At 46.7% G+C, this 24234-nt stretch overlaps 1 protein-coding gene and 1 pseudogene across 3 annotated transcripts in view; both read left to right on the top strand.

The window, feature by feature from the left end:
- The window catches only part of LOC147113940 (uncharacterized), a 57017-nt gene extending 33598 nt beyond the window's left edge, over positions 1-23419 (top strand). For 2 of the 3 annotated variants that reach the window (XM_085995384.1, XM_085995383.1), the window contains exons 3-4: positions 13512-13564; positions 23043-23419. In XM_085995384.1, coding sequence (XP_085851510.1) covers positions 13512-13564; positions 23043-23069 — 80 coding nt within the window. In that variant the 3' untranslated portion in view covers positions 23070-23419. Of the gene's footprint in view, positions 1-311; positions 415-13511; positions 13565-23042 lie in introns of all 3 variants that reach the window. The other variant, XM_085995381.1, reaches the window with a different exon arrangement.
- On the top strand, positions 13985-17889 carry LOC147113941 (uncharacterized; annotated as a pseudogene).
- Positions 23420-24234: the final 815 nt, after the last annotated feature.

The raw sequence follows: 24234 nt of genomic DNA, 5'->3' as shown, positions 1-24234 counted from the left end.
AAACCATGACTGATTTCCCCCCTCCCAGGGAGTTGAAATTAATTAATTATAGCACTCCAAGTGATATCAGGATTATGAATTGAGCCTATGACCACCTGGTTTCCATGGCTTATACCAGGCATTACTTTGACCTCCCATATTGTCAGGGAGCTCCTCCACTCTTTTCTAACATCAAAAACTTTAACATACATATTTTAAATTTGTTTCAGAACTAACATGCTCTACCAATCTTGCAGACTTAAACCTCTTTCCCTTCAGATACAAATTTAAATATTAACAGATTAAAATAATTTGTCTTTTTTTATATATAGCTTGGCAAGAAACGTGAGGCTTTTCGAGTCATTTGCAAAATGCTTCATGAAAATGAAATCCTCAGGGCTCGGTTGCTGACCACCTGTCAAAAAAGCACTGTAGGTCTGTATCAAAATAATTAGGCACTTGATTTACTTGAGAAGATATCTAGTAACTAATTTAGGAATGGTTGTAAACACCAGAATTGTGTTTTTGTGTAGTAGAGGTTTTCAGAACAGGTCATTTAGCATTCCTCCAATAACTGCTGCCACTCATTCCATACATAACTGCTGAAGAGATTTTGTGAGGAACTAAAGGGTGCATCAAACTTATACCAGACTCTGCCTAACTATATATTTCTAGAAGCCATAAGATTTATCACAATAGTGTTTTATACAAATAACACAAGTGAGTGATGATTGATTGCAAAATAAACCAATTGCTCCCATGTTGATATTTTTGTTTACCGTAAGATCAAATTCATAAATCATGCTTCATAAAGATATTTATGACCCACGAACATTTAGATGCACGGTTATGATTGGAATGCTACAGCTTGGCCAGCTAGTCTAATCTACAAAACTGTTTTTAATGTACACTTCAAAGTAACAAATGTTAGCAATAGATATGATCCACAATTACATAACAAAAGCATTACTTCTAAAAATAGCCAGTGAAGCTAGTTTAAAGATCAATAATCAGTTGCTGGGGAAAAGCTCCTGACCAGCAGTTATAAGTAGATATAAGTAGACTCCATGCAAAGTGTGTTGGTTACATCATAACGTTTTTTTTCTAGTAAGGATCCACCATCTATTTAGGGTTAAGACTAAGGCCGCAAAATTCGGCTCCATAGCATCCGTTTTTACGGCGCTATGAGTGCTGTTTTGGCTCCAAATGGCAATCACGCCACGCGCACACACTTCTGGTGCGGGCCACACCGGACGCCATCTTAGATAGGGCGTTTGCGTGGATGTAGGGAGCATGCACCGGAGATATGCAGAGTAGGCAGATCGTGACGTCAGTCAGCGTGCAATGCTGATTTGACGCCAGCACTGCCATTTTGAAGCTCAACGCTCCAGCTAACACTCTCTTAAGCTGCGTTCAGCAGCAGGAAGGACCCCCCACCAACGCTATTTAAAGGGATCATCAACTACTTGCAGGTTAGTTGTTGATTGATTTCTACTGGCTGTTGCTGAGTTTGTAGAAGTGTTTGGTGGTTTGTACAGTTATTTCAAGTTGCTAAAGTCTACAGGGAGTGGTATGACAGATGCTGAAAGACTTTGCCCGGACTTCAAGGATTCTGCACAGACCACTTGCTCCAAGACATGGGTGCACTAGTAGGCATTCCACTGGGCCTACAGCATGACGGGAGAATGAGCAGAGGTGACACAGAGCAGGACAAGCTGCGGGAAGGTGGAGGAGGGGGAGAAGGGCTCTCGGGAGGAAGCCATATCCACCCAGGGTGTTCAAGGAGCAATACTCCTACCAGGATGTAAGGGGAAATAAAATGCTCAAAGGATTGGGAGAGGCAGAGAGCACTAAAGTAAGAAATGGTAAGGTATTAGGTGGGGTCAAATGAAGAGAGAATACAGGATGGTCTAAGATGGGTTTACAATGTATGTATGTGAGCATACGAAGCGTAGTAAACAAGGCAAGTGAGCTGCAGGCGCAAATAGCCACATGGGAATATGATTTTGTGACAATAACTGAGACCTGGCTCAAAGAAGGGCAGGATTCAGTATTAAATATTCCTGGTTATAAGGTGTTCAGGAAAGATAGGGAAGGAAAGATAGGAGGTGGTGTGGCAGTATTGGTTAAGGAGAATGTTACAGTGCTGGAGAGGGAGGATGTCCTGGAGGGGTCAAGGACATAATCTATATGGCTAGAGTTATGAAATAATAGAGGTGCCATTACACTTCTAGATGTATTCTATAGACTACCAAATAGTGGGAAAGATATGGAGGAGCAAATTTGCAGAGAAATTGCAGAGAGGTGCAAGAACTATAAAGTAGTAATAATGGGGGACTTCAACTATCCTACTATAGACTGGGATCATAATAGTGTAAAGGGCAGAGAAGGGGTAGAATATCTGAAGTGTGTTCAGGAGAACTTTCTTGATCAGTATGTTTCCAGCCCGACGAGGGAGGAGGCATTGCTGGATCTGGTTCTGGGGAATGAGGTAGGTCAAGTGGAACAAGTGTCAGTAGGTGAAATAAGTGTCAGTAGGTGAACATTTAGGGAACATCGTATCCTAAGGTTAAGATTAGCTATGGAAAAGGACAGGGAGCAATCTATAGTAAAAATGTTTAATTGGGGAGAGGCCAATTTCAGTGGGATGAGAACAGATCTGGCCCGGGTAAACTGGAACCAAAGATTGGCAGGCAAAACTGTAATGGAACAATGGGCTGCCTTTAAAGAGGAAATAGTTCTGGTACAGTTGAGGTACATTCCCACTAGGGGGAAGACAGGGCAACTAAAGTCAGGGCTCCCTGGATGACGAAACAGATAGAGAATATGATGAAGCAGAAAAAGAACGCATATGACAGATGCCAGGTTGCAAATACATCTGAGAATCTGGCTATATATAGAAAGGTCAGAGGAGAAGTGAAAATGAAAATAAGAGGGGCAAAGAGAGGGTATGAGAATAGAATGGCAGCCAACATAAAAGGTAATCCAAAAGTCTTCTATAGGCATATAAATAGTAAAAGGGTAGTAAGAGGAGAGGTGGAGCCGATTAGGGACCAAAAAGGAGACCTACGCATAGAGGCAGAGGGCTGAGGTACTAAACAAGTAGTTTGCATCTGTCTTCACCAAGGAAGAGGATGCTGCCATAGACATAGTGAAGGAGGATGTAGTGGAGACACTTGATAGGGTAAAAATTGATAAAGAGGTATTAGAAAGGCTGGCTGTTCTTAAAGTAGATAAATCATCGGGAGCGGATGGGATGCATCCTAGGATACTGAGAGGATTGAGGGCGGAAATCGTGGCGGTACTGGCCATAATATTCCAATCCTCCGTAGATACGGGGGTGGTGCCAGAGGACTGGAGAATTGCAAATGTTACACCATTGTTCAGAAACGGGTGTAAAGATAAACCCAGCAACTACAGGCCAGTCAGTTTAACCTCGGTACTGGGAAAGATTTTAGAAATAGTAATCAGGGACAAAATTAACAGTTACTTGGATAGATGTGGATTAATTAAGGAAAGCCAGCATGGATTTATTAAAGGCAAATCGTGTTTAACTAACTTGATCGAGTGTGGTGGAGCACGAACAGAGAGACCTGGGGGTATGTGCGCACAAATTGTTGAAGGTGACAGGGCAGGCTGAGAAAGCAATTAAGGCTTACGGGATCCTGGGCTTCATAAATAGAGTACAAAAGTGTGGAAATTATGATGAACCTGTATAAAACACTGGTTTGGCCCCAACTGGAGTGCTGTGTCCAATTCTGGGCGCCACACTTTAGGAAGGATGTGAAGGCCTTAGAGAAGGTGCAGAAAAGATTTACGAGAATGATTCCAGGAATGAGGGACTTCAGTTACGTTGATAGACTGGAGAAGCTGGGGTTGTTCTCCTTGAAGCACAGACGATTGAGAGGAGATTTGATAGAGGTGTTTAAAATCCTGAGGTGTCTGGACAGAGTAGATGGAGAGAAACTGTTCCCATTGGCAGAAGGGTCAAGAACCAGAGGACACACTTTAAGGTGATTGGCAAAAGAACTAAAGGCGACTTAATAAAAAACGTATTTACGCAGCGAGTGGTTAAGATCTGGAATTCACTTCCTGAAATGGTGGTGGAGGCAGACTCAATCTTATCTTTCAAAAGGGAGTTGGATAAGTATCTGAAGGAAGAAAATTTGCAGGTCTACAGGGAAAGGGCGGGGGAGTGGGACTAGCTGAGGTGCTCTTGCAGAGAGCCGTCATGGGCCGAATGGCCTTCCGTGCTGTAACCATTCAATGATTCTACCAGAACCTCAGCGAGGAACAGTGTGTCAGACTTCTGTAGTTCACTGAGGACGTCCTCACTCCGTTTCGCTCCGGTCCTGGCTCCCTGTCCGGCCGGTTCCACGGACCCAACCGATAGAGGGACCCACGGGGATGATGCCGACACTCTGCGCTCCCCTGAAGATGACGCCCTACCTGGGGCATCGAGAGATCTGCCAGCTGCCCCACCGGATCCACTCGGGGAGGCGAGCGCTCCCTGTGGGATGGCCACCCGAGGCCAGGACGCCAGTAAATCCCCGGTTATCCAACAGGATGAAGCCAGTTCTGCGCCTGTGGGGACCCGCACTCGGAGTCACGATCTCCCCAGCCTCCCTCGGGTCGATCAGAGCAACACGGGCCCTGTCGATCCACTGGTACGGATCAAGCGGACCAGGGACCAAGACACGGTCCGGAGAGACGTGCCTTCTAGCCATAAACAAAAATCTAAGAAACTGCGGCTATTTGTGGTCCGCCTGATCCGCTAAGAGGAAGTCGTTGGACTTCCAAATCTTTTAGGCAGGAAGAATGTTATAAATCTCATCATTCATCAAGGAACTACTTGTGCAATAATGCTGGACGGCCAGCTGGTGGCGCCGTCCAAGGAGTATAAATACTCGGGCGTCAGCCCCAACTTGCCAGGGACATTTTGTAAGACAAGGAACTAGTAAAGTACAACTTGACCTCCATGTTCTGAAACAAGTTGATTAAAGCCTTGCTTTATGCTCAAACCAAGTGCGTAGTGAGTTTTATTATGTCAGGCTGCTTTGACCTGGATGGTGTCAAGCTTCTTGAGTGTTGTTGGAGCTGCACTCATCCAGGCAAGTGGAGAGTATTCCATCACACTCCTGACTTGTGCCTTGTAGATGGTGGAAAGGCTTTGGGGAATCGGGAGGTAAGACACTAGCTGCAGAATACCTAGCCTCTGACCTGCTCTTGTTGCCACAGTATTTACGTGGCTGGTCCAGTTAAGTTTCTGGTCAATGGTGACCCCTCTGGATGTTGATGGTGGGGGATTTGGCGATGGTAATGCCGTTGAATGTCAAGGGGAGGTGGTTAGACTCTTGCTTGTAGGAGATAGTCATTGTCTGGCACTTGTGTGGCGCGAATGTTACCTGTCACTTATCAGCTCAAGCCTAAACGTCGTCCAAGTCTTGCTTCATTTGGGCATGGACTGCTTCATTATCTGAGTTGTGAATGGAACTGAATTCTTCAATCTTCAGCAACATCCCCACTTCTGACCTTATGATGGAGGGAAGGTCATTGATGAAGCAGCTGAAGATGGTTGGGCCGTAGGACACTGCCCTGAGGAACTCCTGCAGCGATGTCCTGGGGCTGAGATGATTGACCTCCAACAACCACAACCATCTTCCTTTGTGCCAGTTATGACTCCAGCCTCTGCTTGCGCGCTTGAACATACAGAGGGGAAATTTTAATCTGGAGGAGCAGATTTAGGTGCGGGTGGGGGGTTAAAACCGGCAAAAATATCAACATGTCAGGAAGCCAGCGCCAACCTGCCAACTTCTGGGTTTAACTGGAGCGCGTTAGGCTGCTTGCGTGCACCGCCTTCGGAAGAGGCAGTTTGCCTATTAACATCTGTTAATCGCTGAATTAGTGATATTTCAACTCATTTTCAAATTTAATGGCGTATCCACAGGATTCCCAGGCTTCCTGAAAATCGCCAGTGATGGCAAGACGAGTGCATACTGGCAATTGAGGGTGCAGAATCAAACTCAAGGAAATACTGTAATAAATACTCAGTCCTCACAGCTGCTTTCTTACCTGCTCATGGGAAAGGATTTGTTCACAGTACTTTTTCTGAGAGTTTATTTTCTATACTTAGGAGGCTTTCCTCAAATCACATCAGGATGGGTGGCACTATGGCAGCCTTCGACTGGACCTCGGACAGGACCAATATGACCACCACCAGCACCAGCCTGCTGTTCAGAAACTGGTAGCTGAACAGCAGAGAGGGCAGCAGCAGAGAGGGGTGCAGATCGCAGGAGACACTACCCGCGAAACAGGGTCTGCAGGCAGAGGCTGAGTTTCCTTGACATGTCTGAACAGCAGTGTCTCGGGAGGCTCAGGTTGTCATGCCAGATATCTACAGCCTTCCAGCAGAAGACCTGCTCCCTGGTGGCCACTCATTGCCAGTGGCTGTCAAAGTAACCACTGCCATCTACTTTTTTGCCTCCGGATCCTTCCAGGGCTCTGTTGGAGACATATCCAGGATCTCCTAGTCTACGGCCCACAAATGCATGACAGGTGACTGATGGCTTGTTTGCCAGGGCTGGCAATTATGTCAACTTCGGCTGCGATGACGTGAATCAGAATGAGCGGATGCTCGGGTTTGCGGCTCTGGCTTGCTTCCCACAGGTTCAGGACATCATCAACTGTACACATGTGGCAATCCGGGCACCCCCAGATCACCCAGGAGTATTCGTCAACCTCAAGGGCTTCCACTCCATCAATGTGCAGCTGGTGTGCAACCACAAAAAGATATTTCTGCAGATATTTCCAGATTCCTGGGGAGCTGTCATGATGCTTTTGTGCTACAGCAGTCTATACTCCCTGACATTTCTGGACCTGCAAGTAGACTTAAGGGGTGGCTGCTATGAGACAAGGGATACCCACTTCAAACTTAGTTGATGACACCCATCAGCAACCTCACCAATGAAGCCCAACAGCACTACAGTGAATGCCATATGACCACCAGATGTGAGATCGAACAAGCCATCAGCATGCTGAAGATACGCTTCAGTTGCCTAGACAGATCTGGAGGCGCCCTTCAGTATGCACCAGCCAGGGTGTCCAAAATGGTTGTGGTGTGCTATGCGCTGCACAACATTGCAGCGAGGTTTGGACCTGCAGGAGGAACAAGGTGAAGAGCTCAGATCCTCCTTGAACGATTTGGAAGAGGAGGAAGATGATGAGGAGGAAGGTGATGAGGTCAGTGCGCCCCCAGCTCCTTACATTGCTGCCAGGAATGCCCTTATTAATGCAAGGTTCACTTAGGTTGCACCAGTGGACCCATGTCACGAGCACATGCAAAGACCACTATTCCCACCAACCCCCCCCCCCCCGCCCATGCAAAGCAATCTTGCAAACAACCAACCACCTTTTGAATATCCCCCCATTGGTCTCCATCAATTCATGTCTTTCCATTCATCATCAAACAAGCTAAAAAGCAACTTGCCACCCAGCACCCAAGAATGCACAAGATGGGAAAGTGGTGTAAAATAATAATATTTATATGTCCTAATTAAATAGTAGAAACTTAACGCAACATTTTCTCATACACCCATGCGCATCCCCTTGTGCAACTACAAAGCCTTACTCTTCCTTTTCCTACAACTCCTATGTGGTGCAACCCCTGTGGCTTGAGCAGAAGTAGAGGCAGGCTGCTTAGAACCCTGCTCTGACTGCTGAGATGCTCTTGGCCGACATCCTCTGAGTTTTGGAGCCTGTGAGAGCCCTGCCACCTGTGCAGGGGCAGACCTGGCCACTGGGAGACAAGGAAGCATGTTGGATATTGGCTGAGGCGGTAGGGGGGGAGGGTAGCGGATGAGAAATTGAAGTGCTTTGAGTGGAGACCCCACTTCCATGTCCCCTTTTGCCATCATCCCTCTTATGGTCCAGCTGCACTTCACTGCTACCACTGTGGTGGTGAGCACTTTGGTGCAGATCAGGGCAGCATTGTAAGGCCAAGGCTAAGGTATCTGTCATCCTATTTAAGGTGGCAGACATGTATGCATCCAGAGTCTGCACGGCTGTGGTCAAGGCGTGCATGGACTCATTTGATAGCTGCGTTTGATGTTCCATGGAGCTGCCACTCTATCCATGCAAGAAGACATCATCGCAATGTCCTGTGACATCAACCCACCCATGCTGGAGGTGGACTCCTCCATTCTCTCTGCAATTGTGGTCAGTGTGCTTGGAAGGCCGGTCAGTGCATCGCACATTATCTGTTGCTGCTCAATGATTCTCCTTTTCATCGACAGCCCCCAGGGTACAGCATCTGTATTAGGCTGAGCAGTGTTTGAAGAGGGCTGTGCCCTCCGATGCGGACTCTCCACTGCTGTTCCTGTCACCACCATCTGCTCTTGCTCACTTGTGAAGTGTGAGTCACCAGGTGAAAACCCAACTATCCGCCTGGGTGGTCCCACTGAAGTGTGAGTATCTGAGCTGGTGCATGGTATGTATGAGTCCTGTGTCGGCACACTCTCGGAAGGACTCAGCTCTGAGGAATCGTTGTCAACGACCTCCACCGATATCTGCTGCACTCTCTTGAAGGCCCTGTGGGCGATAAAATACATGGATTAGTCCTGGCAAGGTAAGAATATGTTGCAAATTATCATCATGGATGTGATTATATTTCACTCACTGTTGAAATCAAGTCAATATGACTGAGTACCTTATGACATTTGGATCGCTAATATTTAATTGTGCCACCGAGTAGCTGGGAGGTCTCCGTCCCCCCATCCCTGACGGTCAGCGATGCCAAAATTCCACTGATTTCCAGCACCACCTCCTCTGCGTTTGTGAATTGCGAGATGTTTGGAAGACCATCTCCAGTTCTCGCCCTCTTCCTCGTGTTCTGTGCTCTCTTCTTCAACGAGTGAAAGATCAGACCTATGAGTGAGTGTAGTGGCAAGTGTTCACCAGATGGATGGAGTGCATTTGGTGAGGGTGAGAATCAGAGAGAGGCATGAAATTGCAGAAGGATATGAGCGAGTGGCAGTGGTGGATGGATAGATAGGGAAGTGAGGAAGTGCATAGACAGTGAAGGATGAATGCACCTACAAGGTATGTGTGTGTGAGGAGTGATGTGATGCAGTAGGCTTGAGAAGGCAGAGTGAGAGGTTTGGGGGTGGTGATGTGCACAACAGGATGTAGGTGAATGTGCAACTGTACTCACATTTCCTGACCTGGTTAGGTCATTAAAGTGCTTCCTGCACTGCATCCAGGAGTGTGGTACAATGCTGACCTCCTCAGCCACCTCCAGCCATGCCTTCTTTGTTGCAGCAGCAGGTTTCTTCCTCCCGTTGCTGGAGAAGAGTATCTCACTCCTGCACTTCACTGCACCCAGCAGTGCAACAAGTGATGCATCGTTAAACCGAGGCACAGCCCTTGACTGCCCTGAATCCATGATGAAATTGCTCCCTCTCTTTGTGCAAACTCCTAACTTCTCCAAATTCCGTCTTTGGATTGGCCCCTTAAATGCTCCAATTCAATTCAATTCAATTTTATTTGTCATATATGCAGCAGACGTGTGTACTGCACAATGAAATGTTGATTTTTACGAATCCTCCCAACATTGGAATAAATATGGCATAACAATGATAAAATACTAATAGAAATACAGTAATAATAATAAATAAAACAACAGTAATAAATTATACGTTCATGAGTCTTATGGCCTGGGGGTAGAAGCTGTTTTGAAACCTGCTGGTACGAGACCGTATGCTTCGGTATCTCTTACCAGACGGGAGCAGGGCGAAGAGGTTGTGGCTGGGGTGGCTCGTGTCTTTAATGATTCTCAGGGCCTTCTCCGGCACCTCTCGGGGTAGGTATCCTGGACAGCAGGTAGTTTAATTCCTATAGTATGTTGTGCAGCTTTCACCACCATCTGTAGAGCCTTGCGGTCTGTGGCGGTGCAGTTGCCATACCAGGTAGTGATGCAGCCGGACAGGATACTCTCGATGGTGCATCGGTAAAAGTTGGTGAGAATCTGGGGGGCCATTCCAAATTTCTTCAGCCTCCTGAGGAAGAACAGGCGTTGGCATGCCTTCTTCGTTACGACGTCGATGTGATGTGACCACGTTAAGTCCTCCGTAATGAATACACCCAGGAATTTGAAGCTGCTGACCCTCTCCACCTCAGCCCCTTCGATGTAGATTGGGGTGTGTCCCTCCCCCTGCCGCTCCCTGTAGTCCACGATCATCTCCTTTGTTTTGCTGATGTTGAGGGAGAGGTTGTTGTACTTGCACCATTCTGCTAGAGCTCTTACCTCCTCCCTGTAGCCTGTCTCGTCGCCATCTGTGATCAGGCCTACAACGGTAGTGTCATCAGCAAACTTGATGATGGAGTTGGAGTTGTGCGTGGCCACGCAATTGTGAGTAAACAGGGAGTACAGAAGGGGGCTGAGCACACAACCCTGGGGAGCTCCCATGTTCAGGATCAGTGTTGAGGAGGTGTTACTGCCTATTTTCACCACCTGGGGTCTGCCCGTCAGGAAGTCCAGGATCCAGTTGCATAGGAAGGTGTTAAGTCCTAGCTCACTGAGCTTGTTGACAAGCTTGGAGGGGATAATGGTATTGAATGCTGAACTATAATCAATGAACAACATTCTCACATAGGTGTTCCTCTTATCCAGGTGTGATAAGGCAGTGTGCAGTACAGTGGCGATGGCATCATCCCTAGATCTTTTTGGGCGGTAAGCAAATTGGAGTGGGTCCAGTGTGTCAGTTAGTAAGGAGTTGATGTGGGTTTTGACCAGCCTCTCAAAGCACTTCATGATGACAGAAGTGAGTGCTATGGGGCGGTAGTCGTTTAAACAGGTTACTTTTATTTTTTGGGGGACTGGAATAACCGATGACATCTTGAAGCAGGTGTGGACTACAGACTGGTACAGTGAACGGTTGAATATATCCGTAAACATGGCTGCCAGCTGGCCAGCGCATGCTCTAAGGACACGCCCAGGGATTCCATCTGGACCAGGTGCTTTGTGGGTATTCACTCTCTTAAAAGTCTTGCTCACGTCAGCCACGGAGATTGAGAAGACCCGGTCGTCCTGAGCCGTGGGCGCCCTTGTAACAGGCCAGTTGTTGTTGGCCTCAAACCGGGCGTAAAAAGTGTTAAGCTCGTCCGGGAGAGAGGCATTGCTGGGCATGACACAGCTGGGTTTCCCTTTGTAGTCCGTAATAGATTGTAGTCCACTCCACATCCTTCGCGAATCTGAGCTATGATAGTGTGACTCCACTTTATCCGTGTATTTTTTTGTTGCATTTTTTATGGTTTTTCTTAGCTCGTACTTTGATTTCTTGTACTCATCTATGTCCCAGAGTTGAATGCGATGGACCGTGCTTTTAGCATAGCACGGATATCGCCATTTACCCATGGTTTCTGGTTGGGAAATGTTCGTACAACAATCCTCGGAACAACGTCATCTATGCACTTGTTTATGAAACTAATGACTGAATCTGTATATGTGTTGATGTCATTGTCCGAGGCATTCTGGAACATATCCCAGTCAGTGGAATCAAAACAGTCTTGTAACATAGCGTCTGATTGATCCGACCACCGTTGTAGAGATCTCATCACAGGCTTTTCCTGTTTCAGTTTCTGCCTATAGGTGGGTAGCAGCAGGATGGAGTCGTGATCTGATTTGCCGAAGGGAGGGCGGGGGAGGGCCTTGTATCCATCCTGGAACGGAGTGCAAATGTGATCTAGTGTGTTCTTGGCTCGCGTTGGGCAGGTGATATGCTGATGGTATTTAGGCAGTACTTTCTTCAGATTGGCTTTGTTGAAATCGCCAGCCACGATGAATGCAGCCTCTGGATGGGAAATTTCAAGCCTGCTAATGGTCCCATACAGCTCGTTTAGTGCCCTATTTGCGTCGGCCTGTGGTGGATCATGGATGAGAACTCTCTCGGGAGGTAGAAGGGTCGGCATTTGATCATCAGGTGTTCAAGATCGGGTGAACAAGAAGATGTAAGTAGTTCCATGTCGGAACACCAAGAATTGTTGATCATAAAGCATACTCTACCCCCTCTATTCTTCCCCGAGTCATTTGTTCGGTCTAGCCGGTGAATGTTGAATCCCTCTGGTTGACTGGCCGAAGCTGGTATCGATGGATCAAGCCAAGCCTCAGTGAAAATCAAGACGTTGCAGTTCTTAATGTCTCGCTGGAAGGTGAGCCTCCCCCTGAGTTCGTCCAGCTTATTGTCCAGTGACTGCACACTCGCCAGGAGAATACTCGGAAGGGGGGGGGGTGGTGTTCACGTCGCCTCAGCTTCACTAATGCACCTGCTCGTATGCCCCGCTTGCGCCATCGTCGCTTCCTGATCACAGGAATGAAGTCAGGTAAGCAGGTGGGAGGGTAGATGGTAGTAGCAGCAGAATCCCAGTTCGAAAAATCGGGGGTAGGTCCTATATCTCCGGACGATCTTATGTCCAGAAGTGATTGACGGTCGTAGCGGATAAGCGAAGAAACAGTACTTACAAAATTGTTTAATAATAACAAAATAATAAATAAAGTGGAAAGTTGTGGACGAGCTCGTAAAACAGCAGCTGCCCTCATGAGCCATACAGGTCGGTTAAACAGTAGAATATTTAAAAAAAAACAACTAAGCTACTAATACTAAAACTAGAATGCTAAATACTAAACAGTAGAATACTAAAAAACTAACAGTACAATATATTAAAATACAACATTAAATACATTAAATACAATCTGCAGTTGAGATTGTGTCATGCAGGTCCACACCATGCCCACTGCCGCGCATTCAGTGCCAAACCCAGAAGTAATATAATTAGGTGGCTTCGTCAAAATACCACAGACCGCCGCACTGAAAGTTTTTCCGGGTTTCCCACCCGATATCGCACCCCTCCACTTCAAATGCGCCTTGGAGTTATTATCTGGGCAAATGATGCAGGAAGATGCACATTAGTGAATGAAATTGATAGAGATGGGATAGGCTGGGGAGAAGGGATCCTTGACTTCTGGCAAATAATGGGAAAACTTGCCACATGGTCAAACCTGTCGCCGCTTTATTACTAACAAAAAAAATGAGTAAGCTCTAAAGCAGCCATGGGCAAGGGTATAGATAAAAGCCAAAAATATTGATTGAAACTAAAACAATAGTAAAAACCAAATTAATATGTAAAAAGTCACAAAAATAAATGTTTAGCACAAAATTTTTCTAAAGACTTGAAAATCCCATATATTTGGAAAATAGTTATATGCATGTACTTTTTATTGATTTTTCTGGGGTTTTGCTATGGAGTTGATGCTGTGATATTGGAAATTATTTCAACAGAATTTGACTTCAGGGTTCATCTTAACTTGGTTCAATTTTACAGATTGATAACCTAGATATATTTTTGTAATGATCACAATCTATAGTGGCATGTTTTCTATTATTTACCTCTTTACTTATTCTGTGAATAGACATTTAGCTTAATCAAATTTAAATACTGTGGTTTTAAAATATTCCATTTATTCACCTGTTTCATTGTAGTTGCAGATGAGCAAACAATATCAGAAAGCGAGAAGGGGTCTCCTAAAGCCTTGGTGAGTATTTAAAAAATTATTAAAAATCAGATGCCCATCAGCTGTTTCCTGAGTTATTTTCTAAATAACTGTAGCTGCTAATCATTTTATTTAATTATAGCAGATTTCTTTTGGTTGATTTGTTTAATCATCTTCTTTCTCTTTCGTGCTTACTGGCACATGAGACAACTCATTTCTGTCACATCCAGCAGATTGTGCTCTGGGTTGTTTCTGTAACAAAGACCCTTTTTATGTGGTTAGCCTGACTCACAACACCTACCAGAAGGACAGGCTAGATACAATGCGGGGGTGGTCGCCACTCCACCTCCATCAGACACAAGTACCCCACTGGATGTCAGCCCAGTATTCAGAAGCTGATCTTCAGTCTGATCTCCTGCTTGCTGGGGCTATGATGGGGGAGCTGCTCCACTCTTATTGGATATGTGTATCTCGTTGGAAACGGAACTCTCGTCTCCTCTTGACGGGGATGTCTGGAGTGGAACCCATAAACTTCTGATACAGAGGCGGGAATGTACCAGTGTGGCAAAGCTCACTCTGCTTTTACAAAAGCAAAATACTGCAGATGCTGGAAATCTGCAATAAAAATTGAAAGTACTGGAAATACTCAGCAGGTCAGGCAGCATCTGTGGAGAGAGAAACAGAGTTAACGGCCGGAATCTTGTTTACCTGGGTGGGTCGGGCGCGGGCGTTCGCCGTGGCAGGTCGCGACCCCATTGTTGATTCCATCCCGCTCCTGAAATTGACTGCGTTAATGGGATCTATTAAGCCCACCCTGCGCGTTACCCGGCCCTATTAAATGGTGCAGGTCTGTTGACGTCATCGATGACGCGTTTTCAGCCAGGATATTTAAAGGAGCCATGGTCACATTGCATTTGAAAGTTCATCTAGGAGTGTGCAGGCAGCACACTGCACCATTGGAGTGTGGCAAACATTTCCAGAGATGACTGCGCAGAGACAGAGGGCTGCACCCAGGTTCTTCGATGACTCCCTCCATATGCTTGTGGAGGGAGTCAGAGCATGCAGGGAGGTCCTCTTCCCTACTAATGGGAGGAAGAGACCTCCCCAGAAGACCAAAAGAGCCTGGCTCCAAATAGCTGAGGAGGTCAACAGTAGGGATATTGTGAGGAGGACCTGGGTGCAGTGCCGCAAACGTTTCAATTATCTCATTAGATCAGGAAAGGTGAGTACAAAGCCACACTCAATTTTATCCTGTTGAGGCTCTCATCACATCCTTATCACGCTGCCTTCCCAACCCTGCTCCTGCACATGCTTACTCACATCAACATACCTTGCATGTCCACTCATCCCTCTCTATCTACATACTCACATCCCCATTTGACTAGCCACCCCTCACACTCACCCTCATCCTAATACAATCATACCAACTAAAAACATACAAGGAGGCCACTTGGCATTGCCACCCCACTCCATCATAGTCTCCTTCTAAAGATATAACCCATTCATTCCTTATACTCATTCCATCACTCTCACTCAACCTTCTCTTCTTTCCCACCTTGCAGGAAATGAGAGCCCACAATAAGAGGGAAAGGGAGAGAACCGGAGGTGGAACACCATCATTGGCAACCCTAACAACAGCAGAGGAGACTGCCTTTGAAGTTTCGGGAGTCGCCGAGCAGCTGGAGGTGGGAGACGGAGAGAGGGGGACATCTCAGCAACTTGGTGACAGAATTACATATCATACAGCTACATGGCATACATCAGTCAGTCATTTGGGACTGATGTCAGCAGCCACTGAATGGTCATCTTGTGCATAATAGTATTTGTACCCATTCTTCATATGACATTTCTAACTCATCTCCTTACTCTCCCACAGGTCCATCAGGAGCACCCCCCCCCCCCCCCACTGTCCAGGTAGATGACTCCTCGCAGGAGCCTCCAGCCTCTGAGGGCGCACCATCATCAGACATAAGCGCACCCAGCACCAGCATAGATACACACACCTCGATGGGTCCCACGCGAGATAGAGTAGTGTTGTCACCTGGTGTCTCACAACTCACAAGTGAGCAAAAGGAGTTGGTGGAGACAGGGACAGCAGTGGAGACTCCTCGCCGGAGGGTGCAGGATGCTCCCAGCTCTGCTCCGCTGCATGCAGATGCTGAGCCTTAGGCCATCCAAAAAGAGGGCGTTCCTGGATTTGCAACAAGAAGTGCAGGAGCCTTTCACAGGTTTTGTGAGCTGTCTGCTAATGTTCAGAGAATGAAGGAGTCCATCTCCAACATGAGCACCACCATGTTGCAGGCGATGGCGACTGTAGGCTCTTCCATGGATAGGATGGCCACCTGCATGGAGCAGCTAATGTGCCACTCACAGGAGCACATAGTCTCTGGAGAATAGATGGCTGTCTATGGAGGATAGATGGCTATCTATGGAGAATAGTTGGAAGAGGCTAATAGACCTCTCTAGGAGGGATGTCAAAGTGGACGTGGGTCCTCATGGCCCCACTGATGTACTTCAAGGTGCTCTCCAGCTCCGTGCTAGCAGGGACATACGGGTGGCCCATGAGAGGGATGATGATGAGAGGGGACATGGAAGTGTGGGCTTCTCTCAAAGCGCTCACACTTCTCCCCCATTGCCACCCCCTCAGTCAGAGCCCCAGATGCCTCCTCGGGCAGTGATGGCCGAGTCTGCCCCTACCTTACTTGGTTGCAGGAGGAGCAGACCTTGGTGGGGACATCAGAGGCTCCAAAACCCAGAGGACGTCCGCCAAGAGTGATAAGCAGTCGCAGCTGGGAAGTGAGCAGGCTGCCTCTACCTCTGCTGAAGCCACAGGGGTAGCACCTCATAGAAGCACGCATAAGAGAAAGATGAAACACAAGTAGATTCACAAGGGTAGCCACTTGGGTGTTTTTTTCAATGTTTCTGTAAAGTTTCCATTAGTGTGATGCCAAACATAAAAATGTTTATTTTCACCACTTTCTGGTCTTGGACAAATTTGTGTGCACCTTTGGAAGTGGCTTAGTGAGTTTGAGTGAATGGTTAGACATAATGTTACCTCCAGCAATGGTAGTCAGTGTGAAAGGAATGGCTTGGTCATTGTAGGAATGCTTTATGGTGTTGCTGTGGGGTGGTGTCAACCTGGTGCAGCATGTGGCAGCCATATGGGTGTACTGCGTAAAGTTACGCAAATCTGGCCATGATGAGCCCATCCCTGGCCTCCCAGGCAGCAGTGTGCTCGGGTGCTAGTGGGATCTGGGCCGCTGGTTCCTCCAGCTCCTCCTCCTCCTCATCTTCCAGCTGATGCTCCTCTGAAGAGGCTATGCGCTCAGTGCCTTGCTCCTCATGCAGCGCTAATCCTCGCTGCTGCGCTATGTTGTGCAGGCGCAGCAGACCATGATGATTCTGGAGACCCTGGCTGGTGCGTACTGAAGGGCTCCTCCAGATCTATCAAGGCAGCTGAAACGCATTTTGAGCATGCCTATTTTCTGCTCTATGACCCATCTGGTGGAGATGTGGCTTTCATTATATCTCTCCTCGGCTTCAGTACTTGGCCTCCTCTAGGGTGTCATGAGCCATGTCTTCAGTGGATAGCCCTGGTCTCCAAGCATCCAGTTGGAAAGTCTATTTGGAGGAACGAAGAGCTGAGGGAGGGTGGGGAGGCGAAGGATAAAAGAGCCATGGCAGCTGCCAGGGAATTTGGTACACACATGCATGATGATCTTCCTATGGTTGCAGACCAGCTGCACATTGATAGAGTGGAAGACCTTGCAGTTAACAAAGACTCCTGGGTTATAATGAGGTGCCCTGATGGCCACATCTGTGCAGGCGATGATGCCCTGCACCTGTGGGAAGCCAGCCAGAGTGGCAAAGCTGAGCGCCTGCTTAGTAACACTGGCCTAATCACTGGCAAAGTTGATATAATTGGCTGACTTGTCACAGAGGGCATCGGTGACCTGTGTGATGTATCTGTGGGTGGCCGATTGCGAGATGCTGCAAATGTCTGCTGCAGATCCCTGGAAGGAGCCTGAGGCGAAGAAGTTGAGGGCGCTGGTGACTTTGACAGCCACTGGTAAGGTATGTCCACCTGCTCCTCTGGGCTACAGGTCTTGCTCCAGCAATGTGCAAATGTTTGCGACCACCTGGTCCGACAGCCTGGGCCTCCTTTGGCACTGCTGCTCAGTCATGTTGAGGAAGCTCATCCTCTGCCTGTATAGCATGTGTTGGGGGTACCGCCTCCGGCGTGGTGCAGCCCTGCATTGATGCCCTCTGTCCTGTGCAGCATCAGATGGTTGAGGAGAAGGTTGGTGGTGTTGTTGTTGGTGCTCCTGGTGTTGCTAGTGTTGGGGCTCATTGTGGTTCGATTCTGAGGACCAAGGTGAGACAGTATAAACAGCACCCATGCTGATGGAATAGATGGCAATTCAAGTAGAGATGACAGAAGCAATCTGTCAGTGGTGAGAGAGGTCCTACCAATGAGGTGACACTGGATGGTGACTTTGCTGGAAACACTTGCAGCCTCTAGAAAGCTAAATCTTTGCTGGCAATGCACTCAGCAACAGCTTCTGCCTGAGGAAAGTGATCAGCTGTAAGGTGGGAAACATAGAAGCTAGGAGCAGGAGTAGGCCATTCGGCCCCTCGAGCCTGCTCCGCCATTTAATGAGATCATGGCTGATCATCCAAATTCAGTACCCTGTCCCTGTTTTCTCCCCATATCCCTTGATCCCTTTAGCCTTAAGAAATTCCTTCTTGAATATATTTAATGAATTGGCCTCAACTGCCTTTTGTGGTAGAGAATTCCACAGTTTCACCACTCTCTGGGTGAAGAAATTCCTCCTCATATTTCTGCCCTAAATGGCTTACCCTTTAGACTGTGACCCCTGGTTCTGGACTCCCCCACCATCGGGAACATCCTTCCTGCATCTAGTCTGTCTAGTCCTGTTAGAATTTTATAAGTTTCAATGAGATCCCCTCTCATTCTTCTAAACTCCAGCGAATATAAGCCTAATTGACCCAATCTCTCCTCATACATCATTCCTGCCATCCCAGGTATCAGTCTGGTGAATCTTCGCTGCACTGTGGCAAGAATATCCTTCCTCAGATAAGGCGACCAAAACTGCACACAATACTCAAGGTGTGGTCTCACCAAGGCCCTGTACAATTGCAGCAAGACATCCTTGCTCCTGTACTTGAATCCTCTCACTATGAAGGCCAACATACCATTTGCCTTCTTAACCGCCTGCTGCACCTGCATGCCTACCTTCAGCGACTGGTGCACAAGGACACCCAGGTCTCGTTGCACTTCCCCTTCTCCCAATCTATTGCCGTTCAGATAATAATCTGCCTTCCTGTTTTTGCCACCAAAGTGGATAACCTCGCATTTATCCACATTATACTGCATCTGCCCAATCACCCAACCTGTCCAAATCATACTGGAGTTTCTCGGCATCCTCTTCACAGCACACCCACCCACCCAGCTTTGTGTCATCTGCAAACTTGGAGATATTACATCTAGTTCCCTCGTCTAGATCATTAATATATATGGTGACTAGCTGGGGTCCTAGCACCGATCCCTGCGGTACCTCACTAGTCACTGCCTGCCACTCGGAAAAAGACCCGTTTATTCCAACTCTTTGCTTCCTGTCTGCCAACCAGTTCTCTATCCAAGTCAGTACCTTACCCCCAATCCCCTGCGCTTTAACTTTGCACGCTAATCTCTTATGCGGGACCTTATTGAAAGCCTCCTGAAAGTCCAAATACACCACATCCACTGTTTCTCCCTTATCTATTCTACCAGTTCCATCCTCAAAAAATTCCAGTAGATTAGTCAAGCATGATTTACCTTTTGTAAATCCATGTTGACTTTGTCCGATCCTGTCACTGTTTTCCAAATGCTCTGCTATTACATCTTTTATAATGGACTCTAGCATTTTCCCCACTACCGATGTCAGGCTTACCGGTCTATAATTTCCCGTTTTCTCTCTACCACCTTTTTTAAATAGTGGAGTTACATTAGCTACCCTCCAATCCATGGGATCTGTGCCAGAGTCTATAGAATTTTGGGAGCTTTTATAGTACTTTTCATGCTGTCAACTAATCAGCTGGATCAATGGCCACTCAGCTCCCGCCTCAGGTTGACAGACGTGGTTCCCGAGCTGCGTGAATCCCGTGGTCATACAGGGAAATTTGAAAGGTAGGCTTAAAAAGCCGCTTAAGTGTCTAACAAGTAGCCGATAATGATTTAAATTACGTCGTCCGCCTCTGCCGTTTGGGTTGCTGCCGCGCTGACAAATGTGCCCGAGGGAAAGGCGCGTGAGGGCGGGATGACGGCGGGTTCCCGACCCGCTCCAGGATATTTCAAATTTCCCACCTGACCTGCCTCCAATTGCGCCCGCATGGACCCCAGAAAATTCCGGCCAACGTTTCAGGTTGATGACCTTTCATCAGAACTGGAAAGAGTTAGAGATTTAACTGGTTTTAAACAAGTAGAGAGGCTGGGAAAGGGGGCAGGAGAGGAAGGAACAAAAAGGAAGGTCTGTGATAGGCTGGAAAGCAGGAGTGATTAAATAACAAAAGGGATGATGGCGGAAGACAAAAGGGAGTGGTAATGGCATGAGAAACGAAACAAAAGATGGATCTACAGGAGCTGAAAATGACAAAAGCAGAACCATTACCAGTAACTGCTATCTGAAAAAATGGGAGCACTAGTTATGGTCTAAAACTGTTGAACTCAATGTTGAGTCCGGAAGGCTGTAAGGTGCCTAATCGAAAGAGGAGTTGCTGTTGCTCAATCTTCCATTAAGCGTCATTGGAACAGTGTAGGAGGCCGACGACAGAGAGGTCAGAGTGCAGTAAAGAAATAAAGTGACAAGTGACCGGAAACTCATGGTTGTGCTTGCGGAGTGAATGGATGTGTTCCGCAAAGCAATCAACCAAATTGCGTTTGGTCTCCCCAGTGTAGAGGAGACCGCAGCATGAACAGTGAATACAGTATACTAAATTGAACAAAGTACAAGTAAATCACTGTTTCATCTGGAAGGAGTGTTTGGGGCCCTGGACCGTGGCAAGGGAGGAGGTAAAAGGGCAGGTGTTGCATCGCCTATGCTTGCATAGGAAGGTGCCGTGGGAAGTGGAGTGGTTGTTGGGGGTGTTAGAGAAGTGCACCAGGGTGTCAAGGAGAACACGATCCTTTCGGAAAGCTGAAAGGGGAGTGGAGGGGAAGATATGTTTGGTGCTGACATCATGCTGGAAGTGGTGGAATTGGTGGCGGATGATCCGTTAAATGTGGAGACTGGTGGGGTGGAAGGTGAGGATAAGAGGAACCCTATTGTGCTTCTGGGAGGGAGTAGAAGGGGTGAGACCAGAATTGCGGGAAATAGGACGGACATGGTTGAAGGCCCTGTTAACCACGATGGAGGGGAATCCTCGATTGAGGAAAAAGGAAGACATATCGGAAGCACTGGTATGGAAGGTGGCATTGTCAGAACAGATGCAATGGAGTCGGAGAAACTGGGAGAATGGAATAGAGTCCTGTCAGGAAGCGAGGTGGGAGGAGGTGTAGTCAAAGTCGCTGAGGGAGTTGGTGGGCTTATAGTAGATACTGGTCGACAGCCTAGCTCCAGAAATGGAGATAGACAAGTTGAGAAAGGGAAGTGTTGGAGATGGACCATGTGAAGACGAGGGAGGGGTGGAAATTGGAAGCACAGTTGATGGAATTTTCCAGTTTGGGGCGAGAGCAGGAAGCGGTGCCGATACAGTCATCAGTGTACTGGAAAAAGAGGTGAGAGAGGGGACCTGAGTAGGACTGGAACAAAGAATGCTCCACGTATTCTATGAAAAAATAGGCATAGCTAGGACCCATACAGGTTCCCATAGCAACACCTTTTATTTGGAGGAAGTGATTGAGAGGAGGGTGAGGATGGGAACTGTTTGGGCCTCCGTTCAAGGAAGCAAAGGAGGGCCCTTAGGCTGTCCTGGTCAGGGATGGCATCACACTGGAGGTGAAGGAAATGGCGGAGGATGATCTGTTGTATATGGAGGCTGGTGTGGTGGAGGACAAGAGGAACCCTGTTGTGGTTCTGGGAGGGAGGGGAAGAGGTGAGAGCAGGAGTGTGGTTAATGGGACGGCCTCGCTCCTCCCTATCTCTAATCTCCTCCAGCCCTACAACCCTCTGAGGTATCTTCGCATCCCCGATTTTAATTGCTCCACCGTTGGCAGCCATGCCTTCAGCTGCCAAGGCCCCAAGCTCTGGGATTCCCTCCCAGCATGGTGGCATAGTGGTTAGCACTGTTGCCTCACAGCGCCAGGGACCCAGGTTCGAATCCGGCCTCGGGTGACTGTCTGTGTGGAGTTTGCACATTCTCCCTGTGTTTGCGTGGGTTTCCTCTGGGTGCTCCGGTTTCCTCCCACAGTCCAAAGATGTGCAGGTTAGGTTGATTGGCTATGATAAATTGACCCTTAGTGTTAGGGGGATTAAATATGTGGGGTTACGGGGATAGGGTGGGATATGTGTTGGTGTAGGGGTTACGGGGATCGGGTGGGATATGCGTCGGTGCAGGCTCGATGGGCCGAAATGGCCTCTATCTGCACTGTGGGGTTTCTGTGATTTCTGTGATAAACCTCTTTACATCTCTTTCCTCCTTTAAGATGCTCCTTAAAACCTACCTCTTTGACCTAGCTTTTGGAAAAGTCGCAGATGTAGGTGAGAAGAGACTGGACAAGGGGAGAAAAAGTAGAGTCGAGATAGATTTTGTTTAACTGTATTCATATGTTTTCTATGCCTTTTTGGTCTCCCTGTACAAATATGAAACCCAGTTGAAAGGGCAATCTGCTCCTAGGTTTCCATTAATATTGTTTCTCTAACCACCTGCTAGAAGTGTACGATCATCGATGAAATAATTGAAGAAGGGCAGAGACTAATACCTGGGGGGTAGTACCTCTTAGCTCCTTTTGTTTGCCAGTGCTTTTTGACTTGGACTCGGAGTGCAGAACCAGAGTATATAGGTTCAAAATTGATAAGCTTCAAGAAAAACTAGAGGTTAAAAGAAACAGCCACAGAATACTGGATATGCAAAGCCAACTCCCATTGACAGCAGCTAAAGTTGTGTCAGTTACCTCAGGCAAATATCTGGTTAGAAATGGGATATCAAGGATAAGAATCAGTTGAAATAATAAAATACTTCAGAGTGCATAATGGTTCTTGGGTTGATGGAGGGTTATCAATGTAAGGCAGTGAATTTATTTGTGGAGATGTAATACTGGATAGATATTCCATTTGATTAATTTTTTGCATTGGGGATTATTTCAGCAGAATTTTCCCTCTGGAGACAATGGAAGCAGATTTATGCTGTTTCCTATTTATGTCAAGTCTGCATGTTTTGAGTGATCTTTCATTGTCTGTTACCTGAGGCCTATAGGCCAGTGCAATACTTTGGTGTTGTTTTACCTCTAAATTTAAATTTCTATTCAGTTTTTTGCAGACCATAGACATCTTCCAGAGATAATTTTATTTGTTTTTATTAGGATGCATCGCCTTTTGGATGGGTGTAGAAATCACGAAGCTTCATACTTTTCTTCAAGGATCTAAAATTCATTGAACATACATTTTGATGAGATATGATTATTTGACATAAAAGATAAAGTAAGGTAGTTTTGTTTTGCTAACAATTCATTTAATTCTTGTACTGTAGCAAATATATATAATAAATCCTTGAAATAATTTTGATTCAAGAACTAGTTTGTCCATATTGAGAGAAATAATATTTATGAGGATAAATATTTGTAGTAATATGTGAAATTAAATGTATTGAATTTAATTTTGACAATGTTTTGCAAGATTCAGTGCGCATAAATGCAGTTCCAAATTACTATATTTCACTAACAATAAAATTACTAAAAGATCATAAAGCAGTTTGTGTTATATTAATTTAAGTACTCATCATTTTATTTAAGCTATAATGGGCTGGATTTACCTTTGCTTTATCACCCATTTTGGGGCATAATACTGAGTAAAATGGGGTAGTAATGGCTACTGCCTGAAACCTGCGACTAAAGCACTACACCTGAATTGTCCTCTGAAAAAACAGTCATTCCTTGCGGCCGATAGATCATTGTTGAGATTAACTTATCTCTGGTACTTTCAAATAATCAGGATCGACTGCAACCAATATGGTGGGTATGTTGTGTTTATTTGGAGTTTAAGGTGGATATAACACAATAGTTATACAACAAAAACATATGACCATGACAAGTAGTGGATACCGGCCCCAATTGGGCAGACGGTGGGCGTGCGCGAACAGCTCTATTTATCGTCTCACGTGTCTCTCCTGAACTGCCCAAGAGTGTTAGACTAAAGTCAGCATAGATCCACTCTCGGGAGCTCTCCACTCCACCGTCTGCGCTGGAGGCATGTCAGGTCTTTTATATTTTTATGGGTGTACCTGGGGTAGAATATGGACAAGACCATTTAACCTATAGAGGTTCCCTTAAAACAAGGTGCCCAATGGTATGCCAAGTTCTTTGTTTAAGCCAACCCTCCTGTCATCTCCCACCTTTCAGGGGTCCTCACAACCATTACACATGGTTTCTGTACTTAACCAATCATGGCCTTACAGCATGCTGAGGACTGTCTTCCCCTTGTCTCCTACTCATTTTCCAGGAAACGAAACATAAGCAGTTCCAGTAAAACGCAACTTATACATTAACCCCTTACTTG

This window comes from Somniosus microcephalus, chromosome 8, assembly GCF_052327205.1.
Source record: "Somniosus microcephalus isolate GS21.2 chromosome 8, FLI_Smic_1.0, whole genome shotgun sequence".
NCBI classification, from domain to species: domain Eukaryota; kingdom Metazoa; phylum Chordata; class Chondrichthyes; order Squaliformes; family Somniosidae; genus Somniosus; species Somniosus microcephalus.
This window is presented reverse-complemented; position numbering and strand designations above follow the sequence as displayed.